This window comes from Suncus etruscus, chromosome 2, assembly GCF_024139225.1.
Source record: "Suncus etruscus isolate mSunEtr1 chromosome 2, mSunEtr1.pri.cur, whole genome shotgun sequence".
Taxonomy (NCBI): domain Eukaryota; kingdom Metazoa; phylum Chordata; class Mammalia; order Eulipotyphla; family Soricidae; genus Suncus; species Suncus etruscus.
In genome coordinates, this window is record NC_064849.1 from 123,503,816 (window position 1) to 123,527,211 (window position 23,396).

The 23,396-nt window shown below is 33.4% G+C and overlaps 1 protein-coding gene across 1 annotated transcript in view; it reads right to left on the reverse strand.

Moving 5' to 3' along the window:
- ADAMTS6 (ADAM metallopeptidase with thrombospondin type 1 motif 6) overlaps nucleotides 1–23,396 on the reverse strand; it is a 267,510-nt gene that overhangs the window by 98,107 nt on the left and 146,007 nt on the right. Inside the window, 1 exon segment of the mRNA XM_049768834.1 lies at nucleotides 12,259–12,366. Coding sequence (XP_049624791.1) covers nucleotides 12,259–12,366 — 108 coding nt within the window.

Sequence of the window (23,396 nt, forward strand, 5' to 3'; positions counted from 1 at the left end):
CATTTACCAGGAGTTCTGAAAGAAAAAAAAATAACAAAAACCGACTGTGCTTCTTTTTTCTCATTTCTTCTCCTCCAGACTTTTAGTGTTTCTCATTATGGAGACCTCAAAAAATCTTTTAAAGATATTTAAGCATTAATTTTTTCTTTATATTCCACTATTATTAGACTCATGGAATGATAACGCAATATGGAAAGTTCCTCAGTAAGGAATTTTTATGATGGTAATTGCTTTTTCTGAAAAAAAAAAAATGAAAAAGGCTGGTTGAGGCTACAATAAGTAAAAGAATATGTTGTGGCATTTCATCTACATGAGTGAAATACTGCAGACATAATAAAAGTAATGCCAAGACACTAGGGACTGGGTACAAGAAAACCTTATATACACTGACTAGCCATGTGCACAGCCTCTCCATGAACATGTGTACTGGAATTCTTTTCAGTTTTACTCTCTGCAATAAACCACACATATTGCATATAAGTAGAAAGCCAGGAATAATTTATCAAGATGCAGATATAATCAGCTCATAACTCTAACATGATCAATCTTATTTTCAGAATCTAGCAAAATAAAAGAAAAACCAAGCATATTTAGGTTTTATGGTTGCATTTTTCTGAGTTATCAAACTGGGACAAACCACAGTGGTGCTACAAAGTCATTGAATGGGGAAAATGCAACCTTAGATTGAAGTGTACACAGATTATGCTAAGTATATTCATTCTATTTATACAAAATTCTTTACTCTTGATTTTATTTATACAGAATTCTTTCACCTTCACTGTTTTCATTTTAGACCAGACTAGCAAATGGAATAGCTTCTTACCTGGGCCCCCTTCTCTCCCTCTTTTCTATCCATTTTCTTATGAGCATTCAAAGATTCATGAATTTTCACAATCAATGGATAGTCAGAGAGATCTCTATCTCTATCTCTTTCTTCCTCTTTCTCTCCTGCTTACTCCCTCTCTATCTCCAGACTCACGGCACTTTTTTTCCCTCAAATTAAACTTATTCTCTCCTTAGGATTTTCACATGCTGATTCTTCTGAAAATAATTTTTTTCAGTTTCTTATATTGTTATCATCTCATCATTCAACTTCAAATTGAATGTCATTTTATCATAACATATTCCCTTGCTATCCTTCTGAGTGGACCGTGACACTATTCTAGCCCCCATATTGGGATATCATGTGATGTTATGAAACCTTCCACCTCAATTGCTTCTTCTAGCATAATATTAATTTAAACTATCATTTTCAGATCAATTCTTTATAGACTCTACTCAGTAGGTTTAAAAGTCTTGAAAGTCAACATAACTATCATGGAACTATCATGCTGATGGAACTATCATGCTGACTAGCCAGAAGGCACAAAACAGCTGCAGAATGATCTCTGTCATATGTAGTCTATAAAGAAACATGGTATGGGAGTAACAAATAGTTAAAGACCTGAGAACTGGTCTAAGAAACCAAGTTACCAAGAGGCATGAGACCCTGAAACAATGGTGGAGGAAAATGGACAGCAAGGTGGAAGGTGTAGTGTTAAATGGTTGTATACTCAAAATCTATCATGAACAATATTATAAATAATGGTGCTTCAAAATAAGTTCTTTTTATTAGAGAGCACTACTCTTCTAGTGTTCCAAAGCCATATGTAGCTAATGGTTACTATATTGGACAGAGCAAATAAAAAATATTTTCATGATTACAAAACTTCTATTGAATGTCTTGAATAAGAGCTACCATATAACAGATCTGCAACAAAATTTACTGAATACATATTAAATTAAAGAAGTCTGTGTACTTCTTTGATTACTACGTCAGGAAGGAACTTGTACCAAAAGGTAAGTCAAATTTGTTACCAGAAAGATAGGTTAATAGGCTAAAGGAGACCTTTAGTTTTGCAATCTTTAGTTCTGCATGGCCCCCAAACATACCAGGTATGAGCCAAAAACAAAAGAAAAAAATAGGCTAGAGAGATAGGACAGCAGATAAGTTTCTTGCCTTGAATTTAGCAACCCCAGGTTCTATTCCCAGCACCAAATATGGCTCCCCAGAAGCACCAGAAGCAGAAACATAGTAAAATGTGGTCCAAACTTCATCTCCCTCAAAAGAAAGTCAAATACATCATTTGTTTCATGCATTTAGTGAATATTTTAGTTGCTTTTTATTTTAACTTAGCTAATTAGCTTTTTGGTTGTTAGCAATCAAATCCAGGGTCTCATATCATATGTAAAAGCATGCACTATACCATTAAGCCTCATCCCCAGTCTCCGTGAATATTTTAGCAGTTGGAATAATATTAAGGTCCTTTTTAATTTGGTGCAGAACAATGATCATTTGTTCATAAAAATTAGGCCAGAGAGAGAGAATTTTCAACAAGCTAAAGAGCATGCTCTGCCTGCAGGAGGACCAGATTCAATTCCTGGCACTATTTCCCTGGCCATCATCACAAGTAACACTTTATGAGTAGGAAGTAGTCCTGAGCATAGTCAAGTTTGTTTCCCCAGTAAACATTGGGCAAGAGAAAGTCAAAATTTGGATGACTGTAGGGGTGATTCATTCAGTAGGACTGTTCATTCTTAATTAATGTCAATAATATTATTGCTGAATATTATTACTGAAGCAATAGAACAGCAGGTAGGTTACTTGCCAGACATGTGGCTGACCTGGGTTCAATCTAGGTTCAATATGGAACCCCAAATGGTCCCCCCAATCACCTCCAGAAGGATCCCAAAGTGCAAAGCCAAGAGTTAGCTCTGAGCACTGTTGGATGTGACCCTAAAATAAAAAATATATAGTATATTAATTAGATTCATTTGCCACATTATGTCTTACCTAATATTATGTCTTACCTAATCCTTATCTAAGGATTAACTATCTGTATGATGATGCTTCAATTGAGTAATTTCATTTGTGAAAAAGTCACAGCATTGGACCAAATAATATCTGGTTTTACATTTTTTTTACTACAAGTAGCTACTTAAAAAAAATTTATATCCTTGCCACTTTTCCTATCAAAATACTTTAAAAACAATAATTGATTTCCTCTTGGTTTCAATTAATAGCAACACATTGGCTAAAGAATTGCAAATATTAAAATCTGCTGAGTTTTTTAAGATTTAAACTTAACACTTGATTTCAATTAAAATTCAAGTTTGATTTTATATTTATCTTATAAAGATATAGAATCACATCTAATTTTGCTTTGTTTTATTTGGGGGGCCACACCCAGCAGTGTTCCTGGATCTGTGCTCAGGAATAATTCCTGGCAGTTCTCAGGGAATAATATGGGTGCCAGGGATTGATCCTAGGTTGGCTGCTTGCCAGGAAAGCACCCAAACTGTTGTACTATTGCACAAGCCCTGCATCTATGAAGAGACCATAACTGAAGGAGGTTGCTTACTAGCAGAAAAGGGAGTACTTCTCCAAACACAAAATTAGTGGGAAATAAATCAGTGGAAGGGTAGGATAATACTTGAAGATAATGAGAAACACTCTAACATAATTTACTGAATGTATTTATTGTATAAAATACAAAATAACTTTAGAGATAAAAATAAACAGAAAAAAGCATTTCATTGTAAGTGCATAGTTCCATATTATTATAGATTCCTGGCTATGTATAATTTCAGAGAAAAAAATTTCATGTTTGTTTTTTTTTTTTTTTTTTGGTTTTTCGGGCCACAGCTGTTTGATGCTCAGGGGTCACTCCTGGATAAGCGCTCAGAAATTTCCCCTGGCTTGGGGGGACCATATGGGACGCCGGGGGATGGAACCGCAGTCCTTCCTTGGCTAGCGCTTGCAAGGCAGATACCTTACCTCCAGCGCCACCTCGCTGGCCCCTCATGTTTGCATTTTTAAGGGAACAAAAATTTGTGAAAATCACAAGAGAAACTAAAAGATATAGGATTAAACGTGTTTAATAATACTTTATTAAAGTATTGATGTTCACAAAATCTCAGCTAAGGAAAAGTCACATAAATTCTAGTATTCTAGTATTCTTTTGAAATTTTTTATCCTTTTTTTTTTTTCATTATTGGGAATTGAACCCAAGACTTCACAAGTCCAAAACAAATGTTCCATTGAGACATACCCTTAACCAAATCACCCTCTCTTGTTTTGTTTTGTTTTAATTTATTTATTTTGTAGAGCTGAGGATGGAACCCAGGACTTCATATATATAAGCCATGTGTTCTATTAGTAAACTATATGCTCTGATTACTAAAATTTATTCTTATGGTAAGATAAAATAGAATATTCAGTTTGTAAAGTGATTCTTGGTTTCCATCATCAATATCTGTGGCACTTCATTAATTATTAGCCAGAAACTTTTATTGCCCAAATGATGCAATTGATTATATTTATTCCATGTAGTTGAATGTAGTGATTATGAAAAAGCTCAATAAGAAAGATTAGGGGCTGGTGAGGTGGCGCTAGAGGTAAGGTAAGGTGTCTGCCTTGCAAGCGCTAGCCAAGGAAAGGACCATTGTTCGATCCCCTGGCATCCCATATGGTCCCCCCAAGCCAGGGGCAATTTCTGAGCGCTTAGCCTGGAGTAACCCTTGAGCATCAAATGGGTGCGGCCCAAAAAAAAAAAGAAAGAAAGATTAGTGCATAAAGGATGAAAAAATAATCACAGTAAATATTCCTTAACTAGTATCTAATTTAACAACTGAATTACTTAAGTAACAAGTTAATTTCAGTCTCTATAGGAACAGCTTCAGCCAGCATCTGGTCTGTAGTATAAATCTGAGTTCTCACACTATCAATATTTTGGTCCAAAGCATAATATGCATCTCTTTTCTTTTGTTTTCTATTTCAATATGATTTGGGTTTGACTAAGCATAGACATTAGTTCTATGCAGACATACTTTTCAAAGACTTTCATAGACTATATTATTTTGTTCTCTGACAAAATTAAGTATTCTTTTTGTTCTTTTTAGTTTCTCCAACTCCTTGAACTGATTATAGGAAAGAATCTTTGGAATATTTGTTACTTCTCTCTTATTTCTGAACTATCATGGTATAGTACATGATTTTAAGAAAAGATGCTAATTTAATAAATGCCTTAAGATACACATGTGAACACTACAGTTTCAGGTGTGTAGTACCCCCAGAGAGTACTACATGGTAACTTGTATGCCTTAACTTAGAGTGTTTTTGCCAGGTAAACATGTGTACAAGAACCACAATCAAAGGAATACAAAATGTTGTGAGCACTACAGCCAAGTATAGGATAGTCCTGGCCACCACAAGATTAAAATCATCATCAATAACAAAGTTAATTACATAGTTAATTAATTAACTATATATTTAATTAAATAAAATTAATAAACTTTTAAAAATATTTAGAGGACTCCAATTATGCTTAAGGTATACCATTAATAATGCAGCATTAAGTACACAACTGTTTTTGTTTGTTTAGTTGTTTTATCATCAACACTACCCCCTACCCTGGCTTCAGTTTGTTTCACCTGTAAAAGTGCTGTTACCACGGGCATAGAAGAACTTCATTTCTAAAATAAGAAAAGTCAACTTTTCAGATGGAAACCAATTTCTAATATTTATTTTCAAAGGTACATACAATTTAAATATTTCTGATCTCTTCTATTAGTCATGCTACTTTAATAAATTATATTTATAAACTAGATATATCTGGCTCTTTTTTTCTTATTTAGGTGTATTTAACATGATTCAGGGCAAAATCATAATTTCAACAATTACATTTTTGAACTAAAAATTTATATGGTCAGTTTTTTTATTTTCACACTCCTAAAATTCCTTCTAAAATGAAGTTTTAATACTACCTAGCAAAATGACACACTCCGATCTTCCTTTAGAATTTATATCATTAGAATTATTAAGAATTTATCTTATCTTCAGAATTTATCTTATTCATTAAACATCTCTGGCTCTTAAATCATTGAATTTTATTATCTGTGTGGGGAATTGGCTTCAAGAAAGATATATTATAAATCAAGCAATCTAATTTTAAGAATTTTTCAGAATTCTATAAAGAAAACAGTCAAGCTGAGCCTATATGGTATTAAATTATTTTTTCTAAATTAGGGTCCTTTTAGGATGGCAATATGGAATATCTTATACAATAGACAAGACTAGATCAAACCAGGATCTAGAAAGAGACCTCTAAGGAAATCCTAAAATGTTTAGAAAACTGATATTGGTGATTCAGTATAAAATATTCTTCTCAAGTCAGAAAAGTTGAGATTTGGAGGACAGTACTATTAAGTTTTATCTTTCCACTGTGCAGGTGCAAAAATCTATAGCTGATTTTAGCTCAAACTCTAAATCAGAACTTGTCATCCCATACGATTTAAATTTCTAGAGCATTTGGAAGAACTACTACTATGTCTTCACTTCCTGTGTATACAGCATGGGATTCAGTCAAAACACACAATAGTCTATATTACATAAATTAAGATCTAAGGTTGCAGATATCTAGTGCTTTAGAAGGGCATATAATAATCCTATTCTAATCCAGTCCTACTTCCCATGCAAATACATTACATGTACATGTAAGCCCAGATACTGACTATACCTCTAACTGGGTCTTGTAGAATCATTATATGAATCTTTTGGCAACAAACCAAGTATTAGGAATTTTCATGGTCACCATCTGATCTCACAAGAATTGGGTTTTGATTATCCTTAATATCCTGTTCAGTACAATGTCAACACTAGTATTGAAGATTTACTACCTAAATCTGTTTACTGTTTTATCAAATGTGGCATACCTCCTACTCCTATTTCAAGAGCGATTGCTAATGCCATGTCAAAGGGAACTTCTTTTGGCTGAAATTATATTGATTAATTTGTAGGAGTCTGACCCATAGATGCACAGCACCAGCACATTGTCTGGGCTCATCAAATTTCCTCCTTTGGTTAATGCTACTGTCCCTGAGCACATCCATTCAGACCATATGGTTCTTATTCAATCCTTGAATGGCTTATTCAGGCAAACATCCAATAGCTGTAATAACGATGTCAGACCCCCCAGGACTCACCCAAAGATCAGTTTTTAATTTTTTGGCCATATTTCCTACTCCATCTGCTAAATGTGCATGGAACAGTTCCCATACTTACATGGAACATTTGTGGAGCTGAGCCGCCGGGCAAGAATCCCATATCTTTTGCAGCCAGAGTTTGAAGAGATCATCGTGGGTCTAGTTTTCTGGATATGTCTATACTATCATTTGAGCAATATTTCCCCTCCTCCACTCTTTTTTTAAACAATTTGTTTTTTAAAAAAAATCTATGAGCAGCTTTGGTTTTATCCTACTGGCTAGACAGGATGTAGGTTTTATTTTGGAACCTTTTGATGAGGGTAGTTGTAAAATTTTGTGTTAAGAGCAGAGATTTTTAGATATTCCATTCATGATCCTGATGTTTATATAAACATAAAAATGCTTATACTTTCTGATGGCCTCTACAGCTAGATAAGACAATTTGACAAAGAATTTTCTGCCAGCCATCATCTAAGGTTGATAGACACCAATGAAAGTAATGGTAACATTTTCTTCTAGTCATAAAGTTCAAATCATATATATCATATGTGATATTCTAGTTATTATTTCACTGTTATATATCTCATTCCATAATCACAAAACCCTATGAATATGAATATATTTATTTTTTAAAGCAGAGGTTCACAATTTTTGCCAATTGTAACAGAACTGTATATTCTTAGCACTATTTTCTGTCCAACGTATCTTCTTATTGTGATTTCTGAGATGACAAGCTGTTACAGTAAGAAGTGTAAAACTCTTCTTAGCAGTAAATAGTCATGTATATTGTTAGTAGTAACATCAGTTTCAATGACTCAATTTTTTTCCTGTGACAATAAAAATTGGCTTTTTTTCTCTGCAAAATTTCCCATCTGAAGATAGAGTAAGACCAGAGGCAGTATAGAATGAAGTTATAGTTTTGGAATCAGAAAGAACTGGAACTTGCATCCAAGTTCTGCTACTAAATTGCTGTGCAATACACTTTATGGTCCTACTTTCCTCATCAGTAAAATAGAGTTCAGACAGTACCTATCTAATGGGATTTTTATCAGTATTAAAAATAATAAATATGAATTCTTCACTCGACCTTAAATATATTTTATCAACATTGTCATCATTGTTACTATGAGAATCAACTTTTTTAGATAAGAATAGAGATTGTCACACAAAGTTGATCATATCAACGAAAAATTTTACCTTATGGATCTATGTATGTAGTTCTACAATGAGTACATGCTTTGCATGTGTGGGACTTTGAGTTCAATTCCCAAAACACCACACAAGATTCATTTTAATTTTATCACTATTCTGCATAGCTATTCTAATTTGCATCAAATTCTGAGCTCTGCTTTAATTTTCAAATAAATAAAGCCTTCAGAGGAAAAAGCTGCATTTGACAAAGGTAAACATGCTTCTCTCATATGGAAAAAGATAAGTTGTCACCAACAAAAATTCATAAATAGATAATATGGCAAATGCAGTTAATAAAATAGAAAGCAAAAACTAAAGGAGTGCTTAGCTTGCATGTCTAGCTCTGACTTTTTCTATCTTTTTTGTAAAAATGTATGCTGGTCTAGATTTTTGAAATATTTTTCATAAACTTCTAAGTTAATGATAGAATATTGTGAGGATTTTATCCTGTCTATAATGTGTTTTTCTTTCTTTCTTTTCTTTCTTTCTTTCTCTCTCTTTCATTCCTTCCCTCCTTCCTTCCTTTCTTTCTTTCTCTTTCTTTCTCTCTCTCTTCCCTTCCTTCCTTCCTTTCTTTCTTTCTTTCCTTTCTCTTTCTTTCTTCCTTCCTTCTTTCCTTCCTTCCTTCCTTCTTTCCTTTCTTTCTTTCTTTATTTTTTCTTCTTTCTTTCTTTCTTTATTTCTTTTTTTCTTTATTTCTTTCTTTCTTCTTTCTTTCTTTCTTTCTTTCTTTCTCTTTCTTTCCTTCTTTCTTTCTTTCTTTCTTTCTTTCTTTCTTTCTTTCTTTCTTTCTTTCTTTCTTTCTTTCTTTCTTTCTTTCTTTCTTTCTTTTCTTTCTTTCTTTCTTTCTTTCTTCTTTCTTTCTTTCTTTCTTCTTTCTCTCTCTCTCTTTCTTTTCTTTCATTCTTTCATTGTTAGCTTTGGTAGTGCCATTCCTAAAAGATGTCTATCAATCTTCTATGTCTAGGGAAGAATGGCTAAGATTTGTTTTGTTTAATTTTAACTAATTTTAGATTGGAAATACATTTGACTTTCTAAAACTATACTGCTGTTAATAGGAATGACATCTTGGTATACAAGACTTTGCTACATCAGGTTATCTTTAGGTTTCCAATCTGGGGATTCAAGTGTAGAGCCACTGGTATGTGTAAAGCCTGGGATTTGAATATCCTGCATTGTGAGGTTCCCTTAAGAACCCTGGGAGTGGTCTGGCCTGCAAGCACCACAGGTGTGGCACTCCCAATAATAGCAACAACAATTATTTTTATTTTAATCAACTTTATTCTCTTTCTCATCTGTGGTTATTCTAAGAAATATATTTTCTATTGATATGCTTATCAAAGTTTTAAAAGCTTTAATGTTATTAAGAGTGATTTGTAAGTAATCTTTTGGTTTTTTTTCAATTAAAAATATTTTGAGTTATTATTATTTATCTCCTTCCTTTTCATCCTTTTTTTAAAAAAGTCTTTATTTAAGCACCATGATTACAGACATGTTTGTAGTTGGGTTTTAGTTATAAAAAAGAACACTCCCCCCTTCACCAATTCAACATTCCTTAATTTGGAGAGGTTGTATACTAAGCAATGCTCATGATTTCCCCTAGCTCTGCACTCAGGGATCATTCCTGATGGGCTAGGGGGACCAGATAAGGATAGAACCCAGGTTTGACACATGCAAGGCCAGCACTCTGCCTGCTGTATTGTATCTTAGGCCCCCTTCCTTTTCCTTTTTTGTGGTTATTTCTACAATAGTATGGGCTTACACATACTTGGCTTTAGTACTCACTAGAGGTTGTCTCTTGGTTGAGGCACTCAAATATCCTTGGTTATTGTGTACTAGGGATCACACACTTTGCTGTGGTATTACAGATCCCAAACAACAGAACCACTAAGTTTGCACTTGGACATGTGACACTTTTGCAGGATTATGACCTCATCAAGCTAATGCTTCTAGGTAGGTATTCCTACATGAGTCACCTAGGACCCCCTAAGAATATCTTTTTTCCTATAATTGGGGCCAAATATATAAAAAAGGGTTAATATACTTGTATGCCATCAATCCTGCTTTGATCTTCAGCACTGAGCAGCACTAGGAATGACTTCTGGAGCACAGATCAGGATATGCACTGAACACTTCTGTATTTGGACCCAGACCAAAAACAAAAAGTTGTCTGTAATTGGCTAAATAAAATTTCATTTTATCACATATATTTAGATCTGTAAGACCAGATATTTTGAGAATTCTACTATTAAGAACTAATGATAACAAATGAAACATTTTTATCATCTAAACATTTTACCATATAAGCAATGAATATGATTGTGCTATCTATTGTTATATATCCATAACTTGTGATTTGCTTACAGTGATTATATTATTATTAGAATATGCCTCAGATCTAAGATGTTTCAAAGCATTAAAGATTCCTTTAAATTAAAATTTAAATTCTTTTTTTTTTTGGGTGGGGAGAGAGATTGGTTTTAGGCCACACTCAGTAGTGCTCAGGGATTATGCCTAGTTCTGTGCTAAGAGATCACACATGGTGGAATTCAGGGGACCTTATAGGATTGCCAAAGATTGAACCTAGGTAGACTGCATGCAAGGCAAACAACAGAACTGCTGTATTATAGCTCTGGCTCAAAAATTAATTCTTTATGCTCTGGTTTTAAAAATAAAGTCAAATAAAGACTGGAGATGTGTCTCGGTGGTAGAAAGCATTACTGGCATGTATGAGGCCCTGGATTTGTCCCCAGAACCCTCCACCTCACCCCCTCACTACCCTTGATAAAACAAGTGATAGTATTATTCTAGGCAGTGGCAACTGTGACCCAAGAACTAGATCACAAAAGTAGTGATCAATCAATGACAGAGAAACAGATCCTCACTGTGACGTCTCTCCTTTATGGTTGTGTGTTTCTTTTAAGTACAGATTGATGTAAATTGCTACTTGTCATTGACAAGAATTGTTGGATCCAAAATAAACCTAGACTTTATTTCAAGAATGCACTGCCTAATATTTTCTATTTCTTTAGTGAAAAAGAAAGAAGGAATTTTTGGTAGTATGTGAAGTTCTCTGTATTTTTACTGGATACTTATAAAGTATTAAAAAAAAATCCTTAATCCTTTAAAAATGACCCTATCAATTTATACATTTAGCATAATTTGCCAACATTTCCAAACTCAGCATGGAAAAGCCATCAACATGGCACTAGGTCATGGGTCCTGAATGAAGCCGTCAGCAAGGATTAATAAACTGTGACAGCTGCCCAAAAGCTTTCATTCTTTTTATTTAAACATCAGATTGCAAGCTGAAGTTCACTGTAATCTTTGTTGAAACTAGCCCAACTAACATGGAAGAAGTCAGAACTGAGAACAGATGACAGTAGTAGTTATTATTGTAAATTCAGCTCATAGCAATAAATTCTAAAATCCATATATGTATATAGCAATCCCTACGGAATTTCAGATAGTACAAACTATTCCTATGCACTTGGACCATTTTTGGCAATGATATTTTCTTGAAAACTAGACTGATGAAACTAAAATTATTTATCTCCAATTTCTATGCTCAATAATTTTTTAATTATTATTATATTATTGCTCCATTTTCTCATACTATAAATAAAAATGTTACAAATAAAATTAAAAATATATAGTTATAAAATCTTCTTTTAGGCCACATGATTTTTCTGAGAATTACCTGAAAAAAAAAAAACTGAACTTACGTAGCTAAGTAATTTATATTATTTTTATTATATTATATTATATATTTGACTATAAAATTATTGGAATCTTTGTACAAATATAACTCGTACATACTCATACAGAAAAGTAAAAATGATCCAGGAAATAATTATTCACTGTAATTTTCTAAATGAAATGCATATGCAGATACAAGATATGGTAACTCATCAGATTAGAAATTTATTGTTTTCTTAAGTACACTTTAAGTTTGTATGCATAATATATGAGTGGCTAAGTACCAACACCAGAAATGTATTTTAAGCTTACATGTCAAAGAGCAAGTAAATCATTTCAGCTTACCCCCTTTTCAATGTTCCCAGTTTGACAGAGTGTTCCTTCAGCTGCAGGTATACTGTTGGTAACACAGCGGTTGCTTTTGCTGAGACACCAGAGCTCTCTACACACTTCCTAGGAAAGAAGGCAAAAGCAAGTTGATCAGAAGTAGAGACTAAAATCAGATCCATCTTTCTCACAAAATATATCTATAAACAACCAACATTATTTTATTTGGGAAAAGGAGCCTCCACCTGGTTGTAAGTCAGGCTTACTCCTTGCGCCATGCTTAAGGATCACTTCTAGGAGAGCTCAGGAGACTATATATGGTACTACAGATTAAACAAGGTTGGTAATGAGTAAAAAGAGACTATGGTCTTTTGTTGAGGCATCAAATATAAGATCATGTAGGAAATTCTTCAGAAAGGTTGGTTGCCACATTTATAGAATTATTTAAGTATTTGTTATTAAATTGTTATTTTGGTGAATAAAATTATTCTTAATTGTTGAGGTCAGTTAGAAAATTTTTAAATAATATAAATATTTAAAATAATTAAATATATGGGGCTGGAGACATAGCATGGAGGTAAGGCATTTGCCTCGCATGCAGAAGGATGGTGGTTCGAATCCCGGCATCATAAATGGTCCCACAAGCCTGCCAGGAGCAATTTCTGAGTATAGAGCTAGGAGTAAACCCTGAGTGGTGCCGGGTGTGATCCAAAACAAAAAAAAGATTAAATATAACTAAAAATAAATAAATATAAGAGTAGGGAGAAGTGATCAACAGATAGGAAAGAATATTATACAAAATATACAACAGTACAAACTTATAAACTACTTTCTAAATATTTCCCAGGTAGATAGCTTCCTACTGTAATATTCAAATGAATACCATTCAAAATAAAATAATAGAAAAGATCCTGGGCAGGAGTAATTTCCAAAGTTCATAGATGGCAGAACATTCTGCTAATCTTATTTACCCAATATCAATGTTGCCTACACCTATGAAAGGGAAATTTGTTCAAACAAATTCTATTGCTGAGTGAGCCCTTTACATATTACATATTTCATGTATTGTGGAACTGTCTTCCCTTCTTCATTATGATTTCTGTTATCTTACTTCAGCATGGGAGAATTAAAATATTTAGCATAAAATTTCACAATAAAATATTTCAATTTCTTAAAGTTATGCTGATAGATAATAAATAAAAATTAACTGTCCAAAAATAAACAAATGGAACTTCATCAAACTAGTATGCTTCTGTACATAGTGAAAGAAATCAGCACAAATGAAGGTAGGATATTGCTCACTGGTAAGCACTAACCACATATCTGAGGCTTTGGAATCCACCCTTGACACTACAAGATAAACAAATATATAAACAAACAAAACATAAATCACTACAAAAAATTAAAAAGGCAATCTACGGGCTAGGAGAAGCTAATAAAGCCATAAAAAATATCTAAATTGGCACTTCTCCTAAAAAGACATACATACAGAGCATGAAATAATGAGCATCAGAACTTATTATCAGGGAAATGCAAATCAAAATGACAATGAGCAATAATCTCATGTTTGTATGAGTGATCTACAGCTAAAAGACTGGAAATAAGTTTGGCAAGGGTGTGAAAAAAGAAATTTATGTGTTGGTAGGACTATAAATTGGTATAGCCACTGAGGAAATTGATATAGATATTTAAAAAAAATAGGGGCTAACAAAAGGGTACAGTGGGGAGGGTGCTTTTTCTGCAAATGGTCAACCCCTGGTTAGATCCCTGACCCCACCTATGCTCAGGTTAGAAAGTACTGCTGGGAGTGATCCCTGAGGACAGCACTAGGAGCATAACCCTGAGCATAACTGAGTGTACCTTATCCATAAATAAAACTAACTGAAAATAAAAATAGCATATGATCCAGCAATTCCACATATCAGAACTTATATGTAAATAAAAAAGCACTAGTTTGAAAACATAAATATTCCTCTATGTTTCTTACAGTAAAATTCACAATAGACAAGAACTGCAGATATTGTAATTACCCTTTGACAGGTGAATGAGTAAAGATGATTATATATAAATATATATTAATATATTATACATATTTTAAATGCAATATTTGATATTGTATATTGAGTATGTAATTCAATACATATATTAAATAATATAAATGAATGATTATATATATTTATATATTTCAATAAAATACTACTCAGGTTGTTTTGTTTTGTTTTTTGTTTTGCTAGGACTGGGAGATAGTATAGGTTATGCTAAGTGAATCTGACCGGGTTTGATTCTTAGCACTACATAGCTCCTCATGCCTGGTGCAACCCTGGAGACCCCTTAGCACTGCTAGGAGTAGCCTAGGTATTCCTGATATCACAGGCCATGAACAACAACTACATCCTTGGGCCTCTCATTGAGCTGCCAGTGCAACTGAGTAAGAATTACCACTTAGGAATTACCACTTGCCTCATGTGATTATGCTAGGCAAAATAAACCAGAAAATAAAAACATGTATTCATTTACATGTGGGATATAAATTAAAGAAGCAAAATAAAAGGACAAAACAAAACAAAAATCACTATGAAATTCTAAATAAAATGATAGTAGATAGTGCTATGAAGGAGATAGTGCTATGATGCTAGAGAAATGAGTAAAGTGCTATGATGCTAGAGAAATGAGTAAAGTAAACCAAAACAAAAATCACTATGAAATTCTAAATAAAATTATAGTAGATAGTGCTATGAAGGAGATAGTGCTATGATGCTAGAGAAATGAGTAAAGGCATATGGTGAATGGTTCAGATCTGTGGTGGTGGGTTTGGTATGGTGCATACATATTGAGATATAAACCAACAATAATTAAAAAAAGGGAAAATTAATAAAAAGAAAATAACTTATTCAACATATTTCTGAATAAAATTTTGCCTAAGAATCCCCCAAAAGTTTACTTTGAAGAAAACACTCAATGTTTTACACTTCCATTTTACATTAGTTTACTACCTGACATCACTACTGATGGTATAGTAGACTTTTAAGATAGAACCATTTAGCTTTACATATTTGCAATAAAAATATATGAATCTGAAATGCATCAATAAATTTACATAGACTCTTAAATGTTATTGCTATTATTTTCTACTCTCCATTTTACCCTCAAAACAAATGACAAGGTCTTATGTCAATACACAATATGGAAATAAAGCAGTAATATTTCATTCATGAGTTCACCATTAAGGCATATAGAAAAGTCTCTGAGAGCATTAAGGATCTTGTGGGATCTTGTTAGGATTCTTTGAAGGTCTTCAAAACCAGGCAGAGAGACATGATTTTTATTAAATTATTTGAATATTTAAAAGATAAAAACTTTCCTTTCTTTTAATTAAAATATTGGAGATGTTCCTTGTTTCTTTTTTCAAAGTTTTAGCTTCTGTTTTTTTTTTTTTTAATGTTTGTTTTAAAGTAATACTTGGCAGCACTCAAGAAACACTCCTGATGATGCTCAGGAAACTGTATGTTGTATCAGAGATTAATTTAAATTGGTAATATGCAAGGCAAGAAACCTAAACCCTGTACTTTTCTCAGACACCATTTCTGTCCTAAAAGGTCATTTGATTAGCCCAGATTAGATCCTCAGAACCACATATGATCTCCTGAGCACTTCCAGGAGTGATCCCTGAGTACAGGGCCACAAGTAAGCAGCACCATATATGGCCCAATCTCTCTCCAAAAGTTATTTATATTATTAGTCTTTCTTCTTATTATATGCACTTTATTATGTTCTTTTAGTGTAATATTAAGAAAGTTGTACCACTACCATTTGGGAGATTCTAAACATTCAAATTACCCACATCCGGCTGTGCTCATGGTTTGCTTTAGGCTCCGAGCTCAGGGATTACTCCTGGAAGTGTTTGGGGGAGATCATATATGGTGCCAGAAATCTAACAATTGTCAGCTGCATGAAGGCAAGCATCTAAATATATTTTACCTTAATTTAAAAAATTAATATCTAGGTTAACATTTATTTTATCTCAGCAGTTGGACTAGTAAATTCATTGTCATCTGTATTTTATAAAGGCTGTAGAAAAGTCATTTGGCACTCATTTGTATTAAAACCTTTCTAGTTGCTCTCAATGGTTCCTCGGTGTCACTACTGTTTCTATATCTTCATTTTATTTGCCTCCATGGGATTCATGTTTTGAGAACTTGTGTTTTCTTTTTTTTTTTTTTTTTTTTTTTTTTTTTTTTGGTTTTTGGGCCACACCCGGTAATGCTCAGGGGTTACTCCTGGCTATGCGCTCAGAAGTCGCTCCTGGCTTGGGGGACCATATGGGACACCGGGGGAATCGAACCGCGGTCCGTCCGAGGCTAGCGCAGGCAAGGCAGGCACCTTACCTTTAGCGCCACCACCCGGCCCCAACTTGTGTTTTCTTTATGGTTCAGAAAAGTTATCAATTTATTTGTTTGGTGTTCTTTCTTCTTCTGCAACATATTATAGTCCATTTTCCTGTTATATTTCCTGTTATACAACATATTATGGTGACTTTAGAACAGGAAATGCACATATTATAGTGTTCCTGTTCCTTTCTTCTGCAATATATGTATTTTCTTGTTATATTTCCTGTAATACAACATATTATAGTGCATTTAGAACAGAAAAATGCACATTTTATAGCTCTTTTTGGGGGGGGTTTTCCTGGCCACACTTGTTTGATGCTCAGGGGTCACTCCTGGCTAAGTGCTCAGAATTGCCCCTGGCTTGGGGGGACCATGTGGGATGCCGGGGGATCGGACCGCGGTCCTTCCTTGGCTAGCGCTTGCAAGGCAGACACCTTACCTCTAGCGCCACCTCACCAGCCCCTAGTTCTAAACCTTCCTTTCATATTCTCCTTATCTTTTTTTCTTGAGGTCCTAATATTTTTATTTATTGACTTCATATGAGATTATTTCCTCATGCTCTTTATTATTTGTTTTAAAATTTATCTTCAGTAAAATTGTTTTTCCTTTGAGCATACTGCACTTCCTGAGTTGAAGTATAGCATCAATACTTTTGTTTTGGGGTACATGATAATGTACCCCCAAGGTTTCGATAAACAAATTTTCATGTTGACCTATTTTCTCAGCGCCATGTATGCAGACTATATTAAGTCTTACTCTGTTATGAAAGTGAAACTAGTCTCATGCTTCAATTTCTTATGGGACCCATCTTCATAATCCAAAGCAAAGAGCAGACAAATTTACTTAACACTTTGATTTAGTTCTTTATAGTAAAGAAGTTCTTTTAAAATTTCTGACTTTATGAAAGGGTGACATTTCTATGTCCTTAGTGCATGCCCAAGTCTCCAGTCCCAGTATGAGCAACATGTGTGTGCCAACTTGCCCACTGAACTCATTTTTGTCTGGCACACTCCTAGCTCCCTTTTTTGTTTTGATATATACTTCTTGTTGGGCGACAATAAATACTTGTGGTGAGAACCCCACATTCTGCAAATCATTTATGAGAAAGGGTTTCTGGAAAAAATAGAATTGGAACAGGCCACTCCAAATTGGTGTAATTTAGTGGTCAGAAAATAAACAAACACAGCAACAACAACTATTAAAATATTTGCACAGCTATTTATCTGCTGGCATTTGTTGCTAGCACCCTAACCTTTGGTGGTCTTAATTCCTATGACTTGTGGTGATTCTTTTTAGAAATGTAGATTATTAGGGCCAGAGGGATAGTAGAGCAGTAGAGCATTTACCTTGTATGCTCCTTACTGACCTGTATTAGATCTCTAGTACCCCATTTGGTTACCCAGGTCCACCAAAAGTGCCAGAAATAAGACCTGAGCACTACTGGGTATGACCCAGAAACAAACAAACAAAAACACACAAAAAGAAATGTAAATCTATAAATATATCTGCCTCCAAGAGAGCTCTTGAATAACAAATTAAGAGTGAGATTCAAAATATCTTTACAGATTATTCATTTGCCTCTTTTTTTTTAAATAAAAGTTTAGTGTTTTGGAAATGAAATCACTAAGTCCAAAAGAAAGAGTATTCTAATTTTTCATATTTTTCTATTACTCCTTATAGGCTGCTATTGAATCACTCTTTCTAGGAAGTTAGCCTGGTAGCTCATATCAATTATAGTAATGAAAAAATGAGGCATACTTTATATTGGAGTCATTCTATTTTTTCAGATGGGTAAAGTTATTTTTAATTAATATCTTTATTTAAACACCATGATTACAACTATGATTGTAGTTGGGTTTCAGTTATATAAAGAACACCCAACTTCACCAGTGCAATATTCCCATCACCAATGTCCCACTTCTCCCTCCTCCCCACCTCACCTCCACCTGTACTCGAAACAGGCTTTCTACTTCCCTCATTTATTCACATTGTTATGATAGTTCTCAATGTGGTTACTTCTCTAACTGCACTCATCACTCTTTGTGGTGAGCTTCATGTCATGAGTTGGACCTTCCAGCCCTCTTCTCTTGTCTCTGGGGATTATTATAAAAATGTTTTTTTATTTTTTCTTAAAACCCATAGATGAGTGAGACTATTCTATTTCTATCTCTCTCCCTCTGACTTATTTCACTCAGCATAATAGATTCCTTTTTCAATTTTTCCTGCATCTCTCCTCATCACAGAAATACATTCTGTTGATCAAGAGCAATATCAATTTTATTAGTTTCATTTATCTCGCATTTTCTGGTTTTGTACCTAGAAGCCTAAAAGAGTAATCATGTTTACTGCCTGGCATGTCTTTGAAACTAAAACTCTTTTCTAAACCTGAAAAGTCCAGTGGTATCAAGAATCAGAGGCAAAATATGCATACCAATATAGAAAAAGAAATTGAGCTTAATCGTGTTCTAATTTTAGATGACAGAAAAAAACCTGAGTCTCCCATGACTGGAGACAGTTCAGCATACAACTTCCTAGTAAAAGGATAAAAGAAAGGAACTAATACTTTTCAGGGTGCATGATCAGCAGGCTTAGTCATATTTGTATCTTATTAGTCATCACAACAATCTTAGAAAGTGTAACAAACTTCATATATAGAAAGACAGCAATTTGTCTAAGTTCTAACTATAGATTTTAATAAGCTCTGATGTCATATCAACAGCTATGGTAACATTTCTCTTGTGTCGGGGCCAGAAACAAAACATGCATTCACGTGGTTGCCTTGCATGTGACCAGGCCTGGTTCCATTCCAAGGCACTGCATATATGGCCTCCCAAGCACCATAAAAAATGATCCCTGGGAATAGAGCCAGGAATAAATACTGGACACTGCCAGATGTGACCCTGAAACAAAACAAAACAAAATACAAAATTTTTCTCTTTAATGTATCAGAATTGAATACACTGTCAGAATTGAATATCACTGTCCAGTTAAGGCTGATTAGTAGTTTAGTTGTATTCCAATATTCTCACTAAAAGTTTATTCCAATAAAATATCACTAAAAATTCATTATAGCCTTCTAATTATGTATTTATATTTTATTTTATTTTATTTTATTTTATAGTTATTGGGCCACAACTGACAGTGCTCAGGGCTTACTCCTAGCTCCGTCTGCCAAAATTACTACTGATAGTTCCCTGGGGTTTGAATTTAGATTGACTGTATAAAAAACAAATGCCCTGCCTACAATATTCTCTAGCCTCTTGTTCATAATTTTAAAAACTATAAAAAGCTTATAAAATTAATACTATATTAATTTATCTTTTAAAAAATTAACCAGTTGTCAGGCATATGATCCACAATAGAGAACCTGCCTTGAAGGTGTTTTAGGTTTGGGAGTTCAATCCCTGGCATCAAAAATTAATTAATTAATTAAAAGTTAATGTTAACATATTCTTCAAAAGTATTTTATAGTCATACAAGAAAGAAAAGATTTAAAATAATCCTGGTAGACCAGGAAGCAAAGGGTGGTGGTATAGGATGCACTCTGGGATCATTGGTGGCGGGAGGTCAACACTGGGAGTGACCCTGATTCACTGTATTTCTGAAATTTAACTATGAAGGGCTTTGGAGATCACAATGGTTTCAAAAAATACCATTAAAAAAATAGTCCCACTTATATAAAATTTCAATGTCGATTGCTAGATTCCCAGTGTTCTTTGTTTTTCATATGAATGACTGCATTAAAAAAAAGTATTAGCAAGGAGTTGGAGAGCTAGTAGAGCAAGTAAACTGCTTGTTTTGCATATGGCTGATCTGGATTCAATCTGTGGCACTCTAGAAAACTCCTTACTAATCACTAGATATGACCTCTGAGTGCAGAGTAAGGCTTAAGCACCTCCGCATATGGCTCAAAAATCCCCAAGAAAGCAAAAATATTAGTAGATATGGATCATAGTAAAATGGACAAAAGGAAGTTTTAAAGAAATTATTTAAAATAAAATAATTTACTTAATATACAGAAAATAACCTTGCAAAGAACTAAACAGGAGTTCCTTTAATCAGAATACAGTATTACCTTACAATCAAACCATTCCAATACAATTTTAAATATCAAAACAAATTTTCCTCGTGTTTCTCTACTTTTCAAGTAAGAATTGCTGTTGACACCCTTCCCAATGGGTCAAATATCCTTGGGCTTATCTCAGAAAATTAAAACAAGTAGTTTACACAAGAGAAAAAGGTCTATCATAATAATGCAAAATAATTTTATAATGATATTGATTATTATATCTCTAAAGAAGCAAAATTGTGTAGGAAGAGAAATGGTATTTTTATTTCTAAATAAAAATCTCATTTTTTTTTATTAAAAGGGTAAAGACCATAAATATGTGCACAGTTCCTACTCTTGGGAAACCCTAAATCCTATGCCACCTTGGTTGTGGAAATGAAATATTCTCTTTGTCCTCATTACCCTATCAGTAACATCTCTCAGCAGCTGTTTGCAATAAAGGATCTTGAAGACCAAGAGGGAGAGCAGAGCCCTGAAAAGGTCAGAGAGGAGCATCAACAATTAGAAAGGTTACTGATCATTGTATCCCACAAAGGAAAACTGAAAATCAACATATGGTGACCCTTAGCCTGCTTCCAGGTGCATAGTAGGCATCTAAAGAAAGAGGATAAAGTACTCTTATTTCATCTTTCAATAGGTTAATCCTGATATGTGGGTAATTTAAGTGCAAAGAATTCTAGAAAGGCCAAAACTATTTTTTGGTGGTGTTCTTCTTGGCACATATACAACAAAGGCATGTCAAAATTCAAGTTAAATAAGCAATCATCAATTTGAAGGGGTTAAAAATAATTACATGGTTTTAAAATATACTTCTAAAAATGGCAAAACCAGAGAGAGAAAAGACTGATCTATAGTGACAAGTGATTGTGTGCCTATAATTAATTTTAAAAATTTAAGAAAAAAATGATGCCTCAACTTTTTATCAAGTTGATATCATATAAGCCTGATAAAGGTATGTTTGCACTCCAAAACATAGTGAGATGGGAAAATAATTTCATGCCTTTTATTCACTAAATTCAAATGCAGTCACAGTGTAAAATAGTTATACTACCTCAAGATCTACAAGGAAAGTGAGTCTACAATTTCTCTCAGTGTAATGTTTTAATATTTAATAACTTAAAATTCTTCCTACTACCTAATCTACAACCTTCCAGCTGTAAAAATTAAGACCACTACTTTATTGATGCTCGTGTAGAGAAAGAAAACAATGTGTAGCCAGCATGCAAACTATAATAAAATTTCCAAAGCCTGAAGAGATTTTGAAGCCAAGATTTAGCTTCCCTTTTTTACAGACTACTCAAACTCAATTTCTTTAAACTTCCCTTATAAGTACTTTTAAGTATTTCATTATTATCCTCTCCCAAGTTATCTGTATCTCTTTTTCAAAAGTTGTATAGGTAGCCAACAATCCACAAAAAAGACTAATAAACTCTTTTTATTAGAATGATTCTTAAATGGAATGCAATAATGACTTGAAGCTTACTTAATTGCTGGTGAAAAAGAACAAACAAAAGGATTAAACATGGAAACATCAAAAACTTGAGTCTGAGAAGTCAAATGTCAGTCTCTACTAAATACTCTTCAGGGAAAGGATACTCTGAATAAGAAATTCACTGTCTTTTTTTATTTTTTTATTTTTTTTGCCAATTACCACCGTCGAGTTTATTCAGGTAAAACGAAAAGGAGACATATTAGTACACATAAGAAAATATGAGTTTAGTTAAAAGCCTGAGAAAAATGAACAATATACTATGTTTAATTGCAAACAAATAAGAATTTCATATTAGCATAAACAACAGATAACTTTTAATAATCATAATAATTTCTTCTCTGACTTTTAATACATTCTAAGTTATATTAATGCTGTTCAAATTTCAATAAATATGATTAGTGGCTATTAAAATATATTTTATTTGCTCATTTGGTCATGTTTCTTAATAGCCCTATGTACCTTTCAACATCAATGAAATACTGGTATTGAATAAACTAGTCAATAAGCAAGCTCTAGCTTTTAATTAACTAATTTTGTGGGGTTTGAATCTTTGAGGTTAGAAATTAGTTTTGTATGATAAATAAAGAAGTTGTTGCCTTAGTATTTGCTGTGTTATGAGAATAATAACATTTATACATAATATGTATGTATATATTTAATATGCAATGTTTTTTCTGTACACAAATATATCATGTAATCTATAAATTACTTTATCAATTTTTATAATAGAATTTTTTCTCTGATAAGTCATATAATGTTATGAAGAAACTATAGGTTACTTTGTTCTTGATTAAAATTTTATATTAAAATTTTATACCAGTAAAGTTAATAAATGCATGTGGTAAATTTATTTTATTTGTGTAACATGAGCAACTACTTTTCTTTTTTTTAATATAATTTTATTTTAATCATAGTAGCCTACATATCATTGACAATAATATTTTAGGTACATATTAACATAAAATCAGGAAATTCCCATCACCAAATTGTCCTCCCTCCGAATTTCCAGAAGGACTCCACCCATTTTTGGCGTATTTGATTTTTCCCCAGTTTATTACTTTTCTCTTCTTCAAACAAAACCACATAACTTGAACTATCTAATCCCGCCTCCCAACTAGAGTGGGAAATAAGGGAGGTATCAAGACCAAACAGGTGTAGGACCACTAAGTAGTTTGCTAGGCACAGAGGGGACCAATTATTCTGGCAG